Source organism: Tenrec ecaudatus, chromosome 2 (genome assembly GCF_050624435.1).
Source record: "Tenrec ecaudatus isolate mTenEca1 chromosome 2, mTenEca1.hap1, whole genome shotgun sequence".
Lineage (NCBI taxonomy): Eukaryota > Metazoa > Chordata > Mammalia > Afrosoricida > Tenrecidae > Tenrec > Tenrec ecaudatus.
This window is the reverse complement of record NC_134531.1, coordinates 194,752,372-194,767,806: the sequence shown is the minus strand read 5'-3', so window position 1 is coordinate 194,767,806 and position 15,435 is coordinate 194,752,372. Positions and strand designations below refer to the sequence as shown.

At 37.7% G+C, this 15,435-nt stretch overlaps 1 protein-coding gene across 4 annotated transcripts in view; it reads left to right on the top strand.

Moving 5' to 3' along the window:
• CNOT6 (CCR4-NOT transcription complex subunit 6) overlaps nt 1-15,180 on the top strand; it is a 64,941-nt gene extending 49,761 nt beyond the window's left edge. For 2 of the 4 annotated variants that reach the window (XM_075542091.1, XM_075542090.1), the window contains exons 5-12: nt 4,211-4,315; nt 4,398-4,466; nt 5,649-5,806; nt 7,038-7,192; nt 7,757-7,911; nt 8,648-8,878; nt 10,551-10,753; nt 12,858-15,180. In XM_075542091.1, coding sequence (XP_075398206.1) covers nt 4,211-4,315; nt 4,398-4,466; nt 5,649-5,806; nt 7,038-7,192; nt 7,757-7,911; nt 8,648-8,878; nt 10,551-10,753; nt 12,858-13,070 — 1,289 coding nt within the window. In that variant the 3' untranslated portion in view covers nt 13,071-15,180. The remainder of the gene's footprint in view (nt 1-4,210; nt 4,316-4,397; nt 4,467-5,648; nt 5,807-7,037; nt 7,193-7,756; nt 7,912-8,647; nt 8,879-10,550; nt 10,754-12,857) is intronic. The other 2 variants (XM_075542092.1, XM_075542093.1) reach the window with 2 other exon arrangements.
• The last annotated feature ends 255 nt before the right edge of the window (nt 15,181-15,435 follow it).

Here is a 15,435-nt window from a genome sequence, read left to right as displayed (position 1 = left end):
ATATAAAGCAATTAAAATGTGCCAAGGCTTAGGTCATAGATATATTTATGTAAATTCTTAAGATTGTTTTATTTTTGGCACTTAAAATTAATTTACAGATGACTGAAGGTCCTGCAGTTTTTGCCACCCTTTTATGTTAACCCTTAAAACCAAACTTGCTCTTATCTCTTGATGTTTTTATTACAGTATCAGGAGGATTTTAAAAATCTTAAGTGTGAGATTGTATTGGACTTCATTGCATTGTTAAATTTTAATTGTCTGGTTCATTATAATTATAATAACTATAAAGATAGTGATTGTCATGACAGTCCCACGCCTTGTCTGTTAGTTTGTTGTCCTGTGGTGGCTTGTGTGTTTCTGTGATGCTGGAAGCTATGTCACTAGTATTTCAGATGCCATCAGGGGCACCCAAAGTACACAGGTATCAGCAGAACTTCCAGACAAAGACAACAAAGAAGGACTCGACTCCCCACTTCCGAGGAAGAAGTCCCCGTAAACCTTATGCATAATATCTTTGCAGGCGGGTCAGATACTGAAAGCCTAAACAAAAGAAGTAGAACATCATCAGAGACACTGCCTGCAGATGGGCCTCTCAGGTCCAAGGGCATTTGAATGTGACTGAAGAGGAGCTGATTTCTTGGAAGGGGGTGGACCATGGTGATTGTTAGTTCAGTAAAGCATATGGGAGTAGAACCTTCCGGATCTTCATTTACTGATGGGGCATGACTCAAGATAAAGAGAAACAGCTGCAAAAATCTTTCGGTGGTTGGAACTTGGAATGTGCAAAGTATGAGTTTAGGAAAATTGGAAATGGTCAAAAATGAAATGGTATGCATGAAAGTGGATATCCTAGGTATTAGTGAGCTGAAATGGACTGGTATTTGGCCATTTTGAATCATAAAATTGTGTAATATATTATGCCAGGAGTCACACAATCAAGAAGAATGGTGTGGCATTTCATTGTCAGAGAAACTTGCTGAGTCCATCATGCAGTACAATCCTGTCCAAAAGGATTATATAGCTCTACCTTCGAGGAAATGTAATCAATACAACTATTCGACTTTATGCACCAAACACAGAAGCTAGTGATGAAGAAATTGAATAGTTCTGCTCACGATTTCAGTTAGAAATTAATCAAACATGCATTCAAAATGCATTTTTATAGGTGATTGGAATGCAAAAGTTGGAAACGAGAAAGGAATAGTAAGTGGAAAATGAGTTTGGTGATAGAAATGAAGTGGAGATCGCATGAGAGAATTTTGCTAAACCAAAAACGTGCTCGTAGCAAATACCTTTTGTGAACAACACAAACGGTTTCCTGTGCACGTGGACTTCCCCAGATGGAATTCACAGCAGTCACATTGACTGCGTCTCTGGGAAGACAACAGCGGAGGAGTGCAGTATCAGCAGCGAAACCAGCCCGGGGGCTGGCCATAGAACACTACACCAATTGCTTATGTGTAAATTCAGAATAAAACTGAAGAAAACCAAAACAAGTCCACAGAAATGAAAATACGACCCTGAGTCTAATCTCACCTGAATCTTGAAAGCATCTCCACAGATTTGACTCATTGAAGAACATTAATGACAGGAAACCTGATGGACTGTGAGGGGGCACATCAAGACCGTCAGTCATGAAGAAATTAAAAACAGGAACGAAATGATCAAAGTGCATGTCAGAAGAGACTGAAGTTTGCTCTTAATCATAGAGTAGCTAAAGCAAACGGAAGAAGAAAAAGAGCTGACCATAAAAGGGCAGCCAGAGAAGATAAAGCCGAATGTAATGAAATGTGCAAAGACCTAGACTTAGAAAAACAGAAAGGAAGAACATGTGTTGCTCAGTATATCTGAATCTGAAAGAACTCAAGAAAAAGCCAAGCCTCGAATTGCAACTTTGAAAGATTCTATCGGCAAAATACTGAGTAATCCCGAAAGCATCAAGAGAATGGAAAGAATACTCAGCATGTGAGCAGAGCCAGCGAGTCCTGCTGAAGGGAGATGTTCAAACTGCGAGGCTGCTGGGGCTGCTGGAATGCCCACAGAGGTGTTTCAGAAAGCTAAAGAAGCACAGGAAGCACTAATTCATCTATGCCAGGAAATTTAGACGACACCTTTTTGGCTAACTAACTGGAAGAGATTCATATTTGTGCCCATTCCAAAGAAAGGTGAGCTAACAAAACGCTCTAACTAGAATGATATTGTTGTTATGGCACACAAGTAGAATTTTGCTTAGGATAGTCCAACAATGGCTGCAGCAACACATTGACAGGGAACTGCCAGAAGTTCAGGATGGATTCTAAAGACATGGAACCAGGGATATTATTGCTGATGCCAGCTGGATCTTGGCTTCAAGCGGAGAATACGGAGATGTTTACTTGTATTTCATTGACTGTGCAGAGGTATTTTACTGTGTGGACCATGATAAACTGTGTGTAACCTTGAGAAGAATGGGAATTCTAGAACAATTTGCTGTGCTCATTTGTAACTTGCATATGGATCCAGAGGCAGCTGTGTGGACAGTACAAGGGTAATACTTTGGTTTAAAATCAGGAAAAGTGTGTGTCAGGATTTTCACATACTTAACTTTTAATGCCGAGCAAATCATCAGAGAAGTTGGATTAAGTGAAAAAGAGTACAGCATAAGGATGTGAGCAGAACCCGAGGCACTTGCTGATAAAAATCAAGGATTGTAGCCTTCAGTATGGATTAGAACTCAATGTAAGGAAACACCCAATTTCTTACAAACCGGACTAATATGTAACATTATGATAAATGGAGAAAAGATTGAAATTGTCTAGGATTTTATCTTACTTGTATCCACAATCAATGCTCATGGAAGCAGCAGTCAAGAGCTCAAAAGATATATTAGAGAAATCCTGCTGAACAAGGCTTCTTTTGAGTATTGAGCACATGACATTTCTTTGAGTACTAAGGTATGCCTGGCCCATCCATTGCCTCACATGCATGTCAAAGTCAGGCATTGAATAAGGACCCTAGAAGAACTGATGCATTTGAATTGTCATATTTGAAAGATAATTGAGAGGGTACTATAGGTTGCTGAAAGGACTAACTGTGAAGGGCAGAGTACTCTTTAGAACAGTGGTTCTCCTCTCTGGGCTTTAGCGCCATGAGAGCCAAGTGGAGGAAGAAGAGAATGCGCAGACTGAAGAGCAAGAGAAGAAAGATGAGGCAGAGGTCCAAGTAAACAACCAGCCGCCCCTCCGAAGCCACAGCTGCAGGACTAGGGAGTGCCTGAGGCCGGGACCCTGCTACAAGCTGTTGACTACGCGCTCCCCACCGTCTCCGCATCTGCAACTTGGTCGCCAAGAAACCCAGCCCCTTGCTCACACCTAACCGGTCTGGCTTTGAGCCTTTGCCCCGGGCCTAAGACATTCTGGACTCGTTCTGCCCGCAGTTGTGGCTCGATGTAATGTGCACAATAAATCATCTCTTCTGCCGTCTTGGCTGAACAATCAAAAAAAAAAAAAAAGAACAGTGGTTCTCAACCTTCCTAATGCTGGGAACCTTTAAGACAGTTCCTCATGTTGTGGTGACCCCCCCCCCCCAACAATAAAATTATTTTGTTGCTACCTCTTAGCTGTAATTCTGCTGTTATGAATTGGGCGGCCCCTGTGAAAGGGTCATTCAACCCCCAAAGGGTTGAGAGCTGCTGCCTTAGAAGCAAGAATGACAAGATTTTTTTGTTGTTGTCTTATTTTGACATACTGTCAGGAGAGACCAGTCTCTGGAAAAGCACAAAGGGGTGAAGGTGGGGGCAACAGAGAAGAGGAAGGCCTTCAAGGAGTTGGGCTGTCACTGTGTATGCCTCAGTGGGCTCAGGCCTAGAAACAATGGTGACACTGGCACAGGACTATGCAGTGCTTTGTTCTGTTGTGCATGGGCTTGCTTTGGGTCGTAGCCAACGTACCTCTTCCTTTCTAAGCCCTCTTTCTGCTCCTGAAATTCAGTTTCATGATACTGACCAGTTGGGAAAACACAGAACACTAGTAGCAATCTTCTAAATAGATATCAAGTATCAGTACTTTTCAGGAGATTTTTTTATGAAAAAAAAAATCATTTTTAGTCTTCATAGTCAAAACAAAAAAAATTTCTATAGTTTGAAAGGTTGGTAATCACATGCACTGTTGTAAATGGTGTGATGTTTTGATACTTAGTACATTTATAAATATTTTCCTGAAAATATTTCCAGGAAATCCACTTACCCAGGATATATTGAACCTTTATCAGGAACCAGATGGAACACGAAGGCTGCTAAGCTATTTGCTCGATAATTTGGCAGGTACTGCAAAAAGAAGTAAGTAGTTATTTGTTTAAATCATTTTTATTAGGAAGCTATGTAAGAATATTGCTTAATTTTCACTTTTATGTTCAACTAGTTTCAACAGAACAGCCACCTCCAAGATCTTGGATTATGCTACAAGAACCAGACAGAACAAGGCCAACTGGTTGGTGATCTCTGTTTCCCTTCCTACTTTTTAGTGGTCTTTATAAACATAACGGTATTGTTGATGTAGATTAGGAGCCTCATGAAGGTAGAATCTTATGGTTAATTGCATTGGGGAAGTAATAAGAAAGACTAAATTTATGCATATTTGACATCTATGTATATTGTGCTGTGTAGAAAGTATGCTGTGCAACTTTACTCCTCAATTTGGGTAATTTTATTTCTTGGGACATTATATATATGTGGGTAAATTTTTGGTGGTTATAACATGGAGTGTGTCTGTGTGTGTGTGTGTGTGTGTGTGTGTGCGCGCGCGCGCGCGCTGCGGGGGATAGAGAGGAGCGTATAGGTTGTTGGCCTACATGGCTAGAGACCACAGGTGCTGTTAAATATTTTATCCGACTCAGAAGGTCAGTGGTGTCCCTGTTGAGAAATCTGCAAAAAATTATTCACATTCAGTTATATATATACACAAAAATCTTTCTTGAAGTCTTTTTTTCTTTCTAGCATAAAACCTTCATGTTCCAATTGGTATCTTGACAACACAGAATTAGTAGATGGCCAAAACTTGTAGTTGAGAGAGAAAATTGAACTAATGATCTCTAATTTCATTTTAACCTAAATTTTGTCAGAGGGAGATGAAGAATTTCCATGGTCTGGGTAGCAGGATTCGTTCTATGATAGCCCCCATTTTTGCCTGTTACAATAATTGGCTTTAAATTTCAAAAATCCAGTCATTGGAAATGGACGATTCGATTCTGATACAGTGAGGTGCGCATGAGTCAGTGTTGACTGAGCAAGAACTCGTTGGTTCCGTAGAAGGAAGTTAGGCGTGCCTAGTGAGAAGACTACCTCTCACACTGACATTTGCCGAGTAGGTGGGGGGGTGGGGGAGGTGTTGTAGACATTAGAATCCTTGATCTCGGACGAGAAAAGCTTCTAGAATTTAGTCTTACAGCTTCCTAACCACCTGTGTGCACCTCTTTAATAGGCAACACATTATAATTTGCTCACATATTTGCCCTTTTGTTATCTATATTGTATACCCTGGATGTTTGATATATAATAGCTTATCAATATATATTGAAGGAATAAAGTCAAATGGAGCTTTTAAATGACATTATTACTGATTCTGTCCCCCCCCCACCACTTGTATGAATAAGTGAAGTTATCTTTCCTACAGCCTTGTTTTCTGTCATGTGCTATAATGTTCTTTGTGATAAATATGCGACCCGGCAGTTATACGGCTATTGTCCATCTTGGGCACTAAATTGGGACTACAGGAAAAAGGCCATTATTCAAGAAATCTTAAGCTGCAATGCTGATATTATAAGTCTTCAGGTAAGTCATTCAGGTTTTTGTTTAAATTACACAAATTCCCCAGAATAAATAAAAGGAAAGCAGAAATTTGTAATACATTACACTGACAACGTCCCAGCTTTCACAGTTCTTAAAATATTAGCTTTCCAATAGTTTCACTAAAAAAAAGTTTTCTGTGCTATTGCAACAATACATTTTTCTTATTCTCATATATGCGCAGCGTTTTCTAATAACTTCGACTGCCATATTGTTATCTTAAATGTGATTTCAATAATTCTGGTAAAGGGTCGTGTGAGAAATAACTGCAGAATTACTTGTTCCCTTTAGTTTTCTTAAAGCCTTAAATAGTAGACCAGTAAGTATTTGTTGGATGAACAAATGATTGAATTGAGGAAGGTATCACTGATTGATATAACTAATACATCTGAAATTGAAATTTATGGAGGTATAGTGGTTACTGGTTGGACCGCTAACTCTTGAGGTAAGCCGTTTGAAACCATCAATTGCTTCTCTGAAGAAAGACAGGGCTTTGTATTCCAAGAGGTACAACCTTAAAAATTCACAGGGACAGTTCTACCCTGCTTATAGGGTTGCTGTGAATAGGCATCAGCTCGATGGCAGTGAATTTGATTTTATTGAATATGACTTTGCCAAACTCAACCAGTAAACTGCTAAAAGGTTATTGCACTTATTAAAATTTTATGTATAATGTGTGTGTGTGTATGGATGGATATTAGCTTTTAGCTTTCAGTGAATCCTAGGAGCGCCTCTACCTGCTTCACGTCTTAGCACTGTTCCAGGTGAAACAAATGATTAAGTTGGGGTTGACGTAGTTGCTGAGGTAGCTATCCACCTTTAGCTGCCTGCTATCTCTTACACTGTTTCCTGGTTGGATGGCCCTGTCCCTGAATTATCGCTGAATTGCCAAGCTACAAATGTGCTTTACCACAAGTGTTGTTACCATAACCCGTGTGACTGTGACTAAGTCCTTTGTTTTAGACTATTGTTCCGCATGAATTCTAAAACATAAGGACAAGGCTATGTGTGTCTTTCTACTCGCTCCTGAACAATAAAGAATTGGTGATGGCAAAATGACAAGTAGTTCTGATGGGTTTCAGATAAATTGCATTGGATTGATGCTGCATTATTTATTCAGCAGACCTATCCTTTGATATTATTCTAAACTCTCAAATACTCTAATGTATAGGGCTGGTTTTTGTCTGACATAATTTTGCTATTTATAATTTTTCAGGAGGTTGAGACGGAGCAGTATTACACGTTTTTTATGGTAGAACTGAAAGAGCGTGGCTACAATGGATTCTTTAGTCCCAAGTCTAGAGCTCGAACGATGTCAGAACAAGAACGAAAGCATGTTGATGGCTGTGCAATATTCTTCAAGACAGAGAAGTGAGTCACTGTTTTCAAAAAGAAAATTCTCCCAGCATGTGCAGGATTGGGGCCAAGAATGTTGAAATTAGTTGGTAATTAAAAGAATGAGACACTAGATTATTAAAGAGAAACTTGTGGGGCTTTGTTTTATTTTTTTCAGTCCAAGAATTCTGTTTTTGAAACATTAAAGTACTGCTGTTTCTTCAGGTGTTGCCTAGTGCTTAACTCCAATTGTTCATTGAAACACCGTGTAGCTGGCATTCCTCTAGTAGAGTAGCAGAATTCTTAAGCTCATGCTCTGGAAAAGAACTATTTAAAATGATGAGATAGACGTATTTTAGCATGATGACCACAGTACGTGTGTGAAGGTATTCAAGGTGCTATTTGTATCAGTGACAGACTGAGAAGGCTTAAAAGTTAATGTGGAAGTTTGGTGTGGCCTTTAGAGGATTTTCCATAATGTCATTTTAAGTGCCATCATATCTTTTAAGGGATTTGGGGGGAACTCCATTTCCCACAAAGCTATTATATTGATATTCCCAAGTCTGTGTTTGTGTGTGTGTGTGTTTGTTTTTGTTTTAGATTTACTTTGGTTCAGAAACACACTGTTGAATTTAATCAGCTAGCAATGGCAAATTCAGAAGGGTCTGAAGCTATGCTGAACAGAGTCATGACCAAAGATAACATTGGAGTTGCAGTACTGCTAGAACTTCGAAAGGAGTTGATTGAAGTGTCATGTGAGTGACCCTTTCACTTCCTATAAAATTGACCTCCCAAATTTGAAATGTTTTGCCGTAACATCTTCTCAAAGAATAGAAAATGGGAAATTCACTATGTATTAACAGCCTTGTCTCTCTTAACACCTGAAGAAACTCAGTGAGAATTAAGAATACTACATCCTTTTTTTTGCTGTGCTATAAAATTTAATGTTAGAAAGCATTGCCCAGAAAAGTACGTTAAGCATTAACCTGACATGCTCAGAGATAGAGCTTGTGCCCTTCTTTCCATGACACTCCCCATCTTGGCCTACAGAAATAATTATTTTAAATGCCTTCTGAATAAATGAGCCACTTCTCTTATATTCAGAGTATATTTAAAATGACCTCGTGGAGAACTTAAGAATTCTATAATGTGAATAACTTGGAATTAAGATATTTAATCTAAAAAGTTGTACAAATATATAAAATGGTCTTAAATAGGTCTTTAAGAGATTTCATTTTGGGAAGCCTGATAGAAGACCAAAAATTTAAGGAGGTAGAAATATTTTAAAATAACTGTTATACTAAATTGAATGGCCTTGTCTTCATACAAATAGTGACTCCTTTATCTTGGAAATAATACAACAATGTTCTCAGGAAAATTGTTATTAGGTAAATTTTTTTTTTATTCTAAGACTGAAATAACTTGCTCTCAGACATTCTAAACATATGGACTGATGGGTGGGTCTTGTTTCTTTTGTTTTATTTACTATAGCTGGAAAGTCACATCTTGGAACAGAAAAGCAACTTATTCTTGTGGCTAATGCGCATATGCATTGGGACCCTGAGTATTCTGATGTGAAGCTGGTGCAAACTATGATGTTCCTCTCAGAAGTAAAGAATATTATCGATAAAGCCTCGAGAAACCTCAAATCCAGTTTAGTGGGAGAACTTGGAACTATTCCGCTTGTCTTATGTGCAGATCTTAATTCTTTGCCTGACTCTGGTAAGAAAACTTATTTTATGCGTAAAGCTTGTTCAGCTCAACATGTTTTGGTAATGCACTTCTAACTTTAGAATTCTAAATTTAGTCTAAATGAAAATTTTATAGTAGCATCCATTAATCCAGTTCAAGAAAATCCTAACCCCCATGGGGTGGGGAAACCATTTTGAAATTCAAACAGTAGTAGGGAAACCTAATATGGAGGATGAACATTAGTTATTTTTGGAAAGCACTTAGGTGATAACTTGAAATAACTCATTAAAGAACATGTCACTGTATTTAGTATCTTCAAGTGCTCTGAAATCCAGACTCTGAAAGTGTTACTAGAGTAGCCTCTGGGGTCCAGCAAAAACTGTTCATACAGGAGACCTTCAAGAAGCTCATGGAAAACGGAGTTGAAAACAGTGGAATTTTCCGATCGGTTTTTAGAAGCTCCCTTGTATGATCATCACAGTTTAAATTTGACCATATACTGCAGAATCTCAAATGTTACTACTTTTGTTGGGTTGGTTACAGCCCAACAGATATCCTTAGGTGGAAATTTAGGTTCTTAATTTACGTGGAATTTCTAGCCCCACCAAAAACCAAGGATCTTGGTTTTTATCACAATAGAAATCATTCACAAGTAGAATTCAGAAAACCTGCTTTTTGACCTTATCATGGTCCTTATAAAATAAAGACACTAAATATTTTCTTTTGCTTATCTTTATCATATCTCAGACATAATACTTTTCCTAAGATTTATGCCCATCACTCTCACACACATTTTGAAATGATTCAATTTAGTGTCACAACATTGACATCACAATAGATGCCATTAAGGAAAATAAAAGGTATTTAAGTTTTATCACACTAAGTTACTGCCCTGAAGCATTTGAGGATTCTTTTCTAACAATTTCTCTATATAATTACTATTCTGCATAGTGACAAAGTATTCAAGGGACAAGGAGAGAATCTAGTCAAATGATACTCAATCATACAGTATGTAAATAAAAGACATGGCAAAATGTTCAGCATTGTTGTGAAAGTTAAATATATTTGCAGTGCCAATCTTATAAACTCGTGGTCAGGGTGGGGAAGTTCTCTGTAAGGCATTTGTGATGGTCTTTCTGTAGTATTACTATAAAATGGTAAATGTAGTTCTAATCTTAGAAATTTATACTAAGTAATTGATTTAGCATAAGCAAAAAGTTATGTACTAAAGTTGCTTATGGTGTTATCTTTTTTTCTCTCAAATCATTTTATTGGGGGCTCATACAACGCTTACCACAATCCATACATAACATCCATTGTGTCGAGCACATTTGCACATTTGTTGCCATCAGATTATGGTGTTATCTTTTAACAAAATTAAGACAACTTTAATATTAAAAATAAGGTAAATAGTTTTAACAAATACTATCCACCAGCTCTATGGCAATGTCCAACCATTTAAGCATGGTAGTTGGGAAAGCACATAGGAAGATGTTTAATACAGTATTGAATGGAAAGAATAAAGTATATGCAATATGATTGAAACTATATGGAAATAGAATTGGACAAGTGCTAGAAAATTTTAAACAGACAAAATGAATCATTTTAGAAAGAATATATGTGTTTAAAACTTACTCATTCATAATCTTGTTACTTTGGTGTGCTGTATATTACACTCATCATTTGAATGACTGTATTATAGGAGTTGTAGAATATTTGAGCACTGGTGGAGTAGAAACAAATCATAAAGACTTTAAAGAGCTGAGATATAACGAAAGTCTCACAAACTTCAGCTGTAATGGAAAAAATGGAACAACCCACGGAAGGATCACGCATGGCTTTCAGTTACAGAGTGCCTATGAGAACGGCCTGATGCCTTACACAAACTATACTTTTGATTTCAAGGTGAGTTACGAGGGTCATGAGCTTTTAAAAACTCCGTGTTTTGAGAAAGTCTTATAACTTCAGCACTATGTACATAATGGAATTCAGCAATCTTACATTAGTTGACAGCAGTACTCTTGTTGCCCCTTTATAGAATTCCATGTGATTGGTGTCCTGTCCTTAACATCACAGATACTTATTAGGATAATTTCCAGGATAAGAAATTAGATGAAATAACAGTAGTAAATCAATTCCTGAGATATCTTTACTTTTTTTTATTAACAACTTTTTTTTTTTTACATATGTCAGTACTAATAACATCAGGGGCAGATAACATGTTATTCTCCACATTCCATGTGAAAATTTTCCCTGCAGACTAGTACGGAAGCACAGCCTGGATACTCCATTCCTAGCAGGGATTATAAATTTGAAACGAGTTTAGTTCGGTATTAGTACTATGGAGTTGGGAGAGTAACAAATGCCAGCCATACCTAGAAGTAGAATCTTTGTTGTGGTGATAAAAATATTAAATTGTTTACTGTTGATTAGTAAGCAAGCACAAGCTTGTGCTTACCTTGGTTGTTGAGTATTCTCACTTAGTATCAACAGGGGAAAAAACCCAAATAATCCCATTGAAAAATCGACAGAGAACATGAACAGACACTTGACTGAAGAAGATGGACAGCCCACAAAACATGGAGAAATGCTTTCCATCATTGGTCACTTGAGAGTTGCAAATCAAAACAACGAGAAATAACCTGACCCTGCCAACAATAACAAATCTCAACAACACATGCTGGAGGAGGGTATAAAGAAACTGATACTCCCCCATACATTGCTGGTGGGACTATAGAACTTGACAAATACCATACAATTTGACACTTTCTCAAAAGCTCGGACTAGAAATACCACATGACCTAGCAGTCCCTCCTCTTTGTATGTAGCCAAGAGAAGCAAGCCTTGGCCTGTATCGATATGTGGCCTTTCCTGTTGATTCCATCAATGTCCACAATAGCCAAAAAAGGAGCACCGGTGGAAGACTGGAGAGAGCTCAGTGCACCGTCATGGGAGGTTGTCAGGACAATTATGACGGCAGGGGGAGACGCTGGAAGGTTTACACGAGTTAAAGGCAACAGAAATACGTACTACATGCACAGTCCTGCAGTGGCAGTGCTCTTTGAGTAGATGCTTGGATAGACACATAGGCTAAACAGGGGGAAAGTTCTGAAAACTTAGACACAGGCAAACACTTTGAGGAACTAAGTCACGAGGCTTGGGCCCTCAGAACTGTAGACTCGGGGCACCAGGGTCTTGAAGTAACAGTTCACAAAAACATTGTTTGCCATTCTGCTTTGGTGAGTAGAGGCTGTGGTCTTAAAAACTCATGAGCAAACATGTTGGGGGCAACTGTTGGTCTCTCCCGATCCTTGGGAAAGAAGGGTGATAAAAGAAACACATGGCTACATCTAGTCCAGTAAACTAATGGATCACACAGGCATCACGCCCCTCCAGTCTTAGACCAGAAGAGCTGTGTGGTGCCTGGCCATCACTACCAAGTTCTCTGACAAGGATCGCATTAGGAAGTCCTGGATGGACTGAGAAAATTATTAATCAAAACCCAGAATCATAAAAGAGACCGGCCTACTGGTCGAATGGTAACTGTGGGGTCCCCACAGCAGTATAGCTCCTACTCACCCTTCAGGCCTGGCACTGAACTCACCCTTGTGTTAGACCAATCAGCTATTTAAGATTAAAAGGACAGCATTTACCCAAAGACAAACTTCAAAGGGTTAAGAAAGACAATTATATGAAAACAGGAAATATAAGTGAGTGTACATTGAGGGGCTTGCAATAGATGTGTTAAATTGTTATTATGACAGAATGATTTCTTTGATCTGCTCTGTGAACCTTCACCTAAACCAAAATTAAAAGTTGAATTTTAAAAAATTTTGTGAAAACCTAGAATGAATGATTATTATGTTTAAACTCTTTGCTATTACTGGATTTGATATTTGGGAGACTTTAGAAGCTAGGAAATTTGTTTCTTAAACATTTTGACTGTACAGGTTTTGAAATTTCCAGGGGTGTTTTATGTACTTTTCTTTTTTTAAAAAAACTTTTTCAGGGTATAATTGACTACATCTTCTACTCTAAACCTCAGCTGAACACGTTAGGCATTCTCGGACCTCTGGACCACCATTGGCTACTTGAGAATAATATCAGCGGCTGTCCACACCCACTCATCCCCTCTGACCACTTCTCCCTTTTTGCACAACTAGAGCTCTTACTGCCTTTCCTACCCCAAGTCAACGGCCTTCACCTTCCTGGCAGGAGGTAGTCAAGTACCTTCAGAAGACAACTCCAATTTCATTTGTCAACTTGTAAAATTCTGAATATAAGGGAGTGATGTTTGGCCCTAAGGATTTTTTTTAAATGATTTGAATTTGCAATCTGATTATTTGATAAGGATATAGTATGAAAGCCAGGTGCTAGCAACAGACAAATTCTGAGCCCAATATGCTTTATATACTGTTAGACAGGGATTGGTGTGTTGACACCTATCTTTAATTTGTTACAAGTAATTTTGCTGTGTCTTCTATCCAATGTATTTTCATGCCTTGAAATAGGAAAACGTTTGAACAGCTTATTCTCTTTGCACAGAACTCTGTAGCACTACTTTTTTGAGGCCAGTAGTAACATCTAGAGATCATTCTTCTGTACTATTCACCCTCCTTTTTCAGGCTTGTTTGTGAAATATAGAATTTGAATTTAGCCTTTATGATTGTATAAGATCCACGGAAGACCTGATTTGTGAAAATTTTGTACTTTAAAAAAAATCAGATTTGGAAATGATTGTATTATAACTAAGGCTAATTCTTTTTACCTGTTTCATATGTTTAAAAAGCCAGCTTGTCAAAGAAGTTGCAACAGACTTTCTCTGCTGATGATTTGCACTGTCAGGGTTTTGTTAGCCCTTTTGTACTACTTTATTTTTAAATTGAGAACGTTGCTTTTTAATTAAAGCTGTTTAAACCTTAGAACATTTTCTGGGACCTGAGACAACTTATTAATGAATTCCTGAATTTTTATGAAAACTATCTACCAGGACAGATAAGCTGAGCAGTGAATGATCTGTAGGCATTTATGGACTGAATGAAATAGTTGATGTATGTACATTCTGATGTTTTTAAAACTGTTAACTTTTTTAAGATGAAACATTGCAGCTGCTCTGGTACAGCTTCTTTCCTTCTTTCTCAGATCCTTCTTGCCCTCTCTCCACTGTGCCTGCCTAAATTTATTCTCACCAAGCACTGCCTGTGCATGCAGAGAAAATCTGTGCATCCTCTTTTATATTTTTTAAATACTGTTAGCATTTGTGAGAATTTTATGACAATGCTTTTGTATGAACTATGGTGTTTTTGTTTTGTTTTTTTTATTTCCATTTGTGAAGCATTGAATATCGCATTTTAGAGCGTGTTCAGATGGTGGGCCCCTGGGTCTTGGTCTACTCGACCCAGCACTGCTCCCTGGTGTCCGTCGTGCGCAGTGCTGTCTGTCACCCAGATGCTGCGATCATGTGAATTGATTGTTTTCCAGATAGTCCTAGTGCCCCTTCCCCCAATCATTCCTTTTCAAGAAAAAGTAATTTCCATTTATGAAGCAGTATGAATTCGATGCATTTTCAAAACAGGTCCCTAAAGTAATTTTTCTGATCATTTTTAAATGACTAAGTCATTTTAATGTCAACCAAGGTAAAAGTTATATTGTACCCTGTATTTTGCCCATAGTGCCATTAGTTGATTAGAGATTTAAAGCCAGCTTTAACTATAAATTTAATTCATATATGTTCTGTTCTTGTTCGTTTATTCTTTCAAAAATCATACGAATTCAATTCAGAGGGAGCTTAGTGTAACTGCTTTTGTTTCAACTGCAGGCAGGGGAGCAAAAGATACCATGTGAGCATTAAGGAAAAAATGGTTGAATGTTATTAACAATTTTTATATACAGAGACTGAGTCATTTTGGATAATGACTTAAAATTTATGAAAAATGTTGAGCACTTAAATGTGCCTGTTCTGTTTTTAAAAGAAAATAAAAACTTTACATACTGTTAAAAGATTCTTTTTTTTTTTAAACTCCCAAAAGGTTTTGATCTTGATTCTTGTCTGGGACCTGTTTTTGCCTTTGAGGTGTTTTGTTTTATTGTTGGTTTTTTAATAATTTGTTGTGATGTTTCTTTGTGTTTTCCTTTTTATTAAGTTGTGCTGACACCAAACATGTCCAGTTTATAATTAGAACATTAGAAAGCTGGTATTATTAATGTAGAATCAATGCAGAACTTTTGATGGGGTTTTTGTTTTTTATGTGGTTTTTTTGTTTGTTTTATTTTGGTTTGCCTTTTTTTGTGTGAAGTGTTAATAAAAAGTGTGTTTACTAATTTTTCCTGAACACTGTGTTAGTAATGTGCATCATGACAATTTCCAGTGAGAGTGAGCTAGAGTTGGACCCAGCAGATAGAGGACACTGCTTTTCCAGTGATCTGCATTATGTAAGAGCAAGTCCAGAAAGCTTTATGATAGGGGAAGGCGGAGAAGCACTTACTTCATTTGTATTTGTTAATGGAGGATGTTGTTCTTGTCACAGATTGCTGAAACTAGCATGCACTTGCTAGATAAAGGTTTGAGCTTTACACAAAATGCTTTT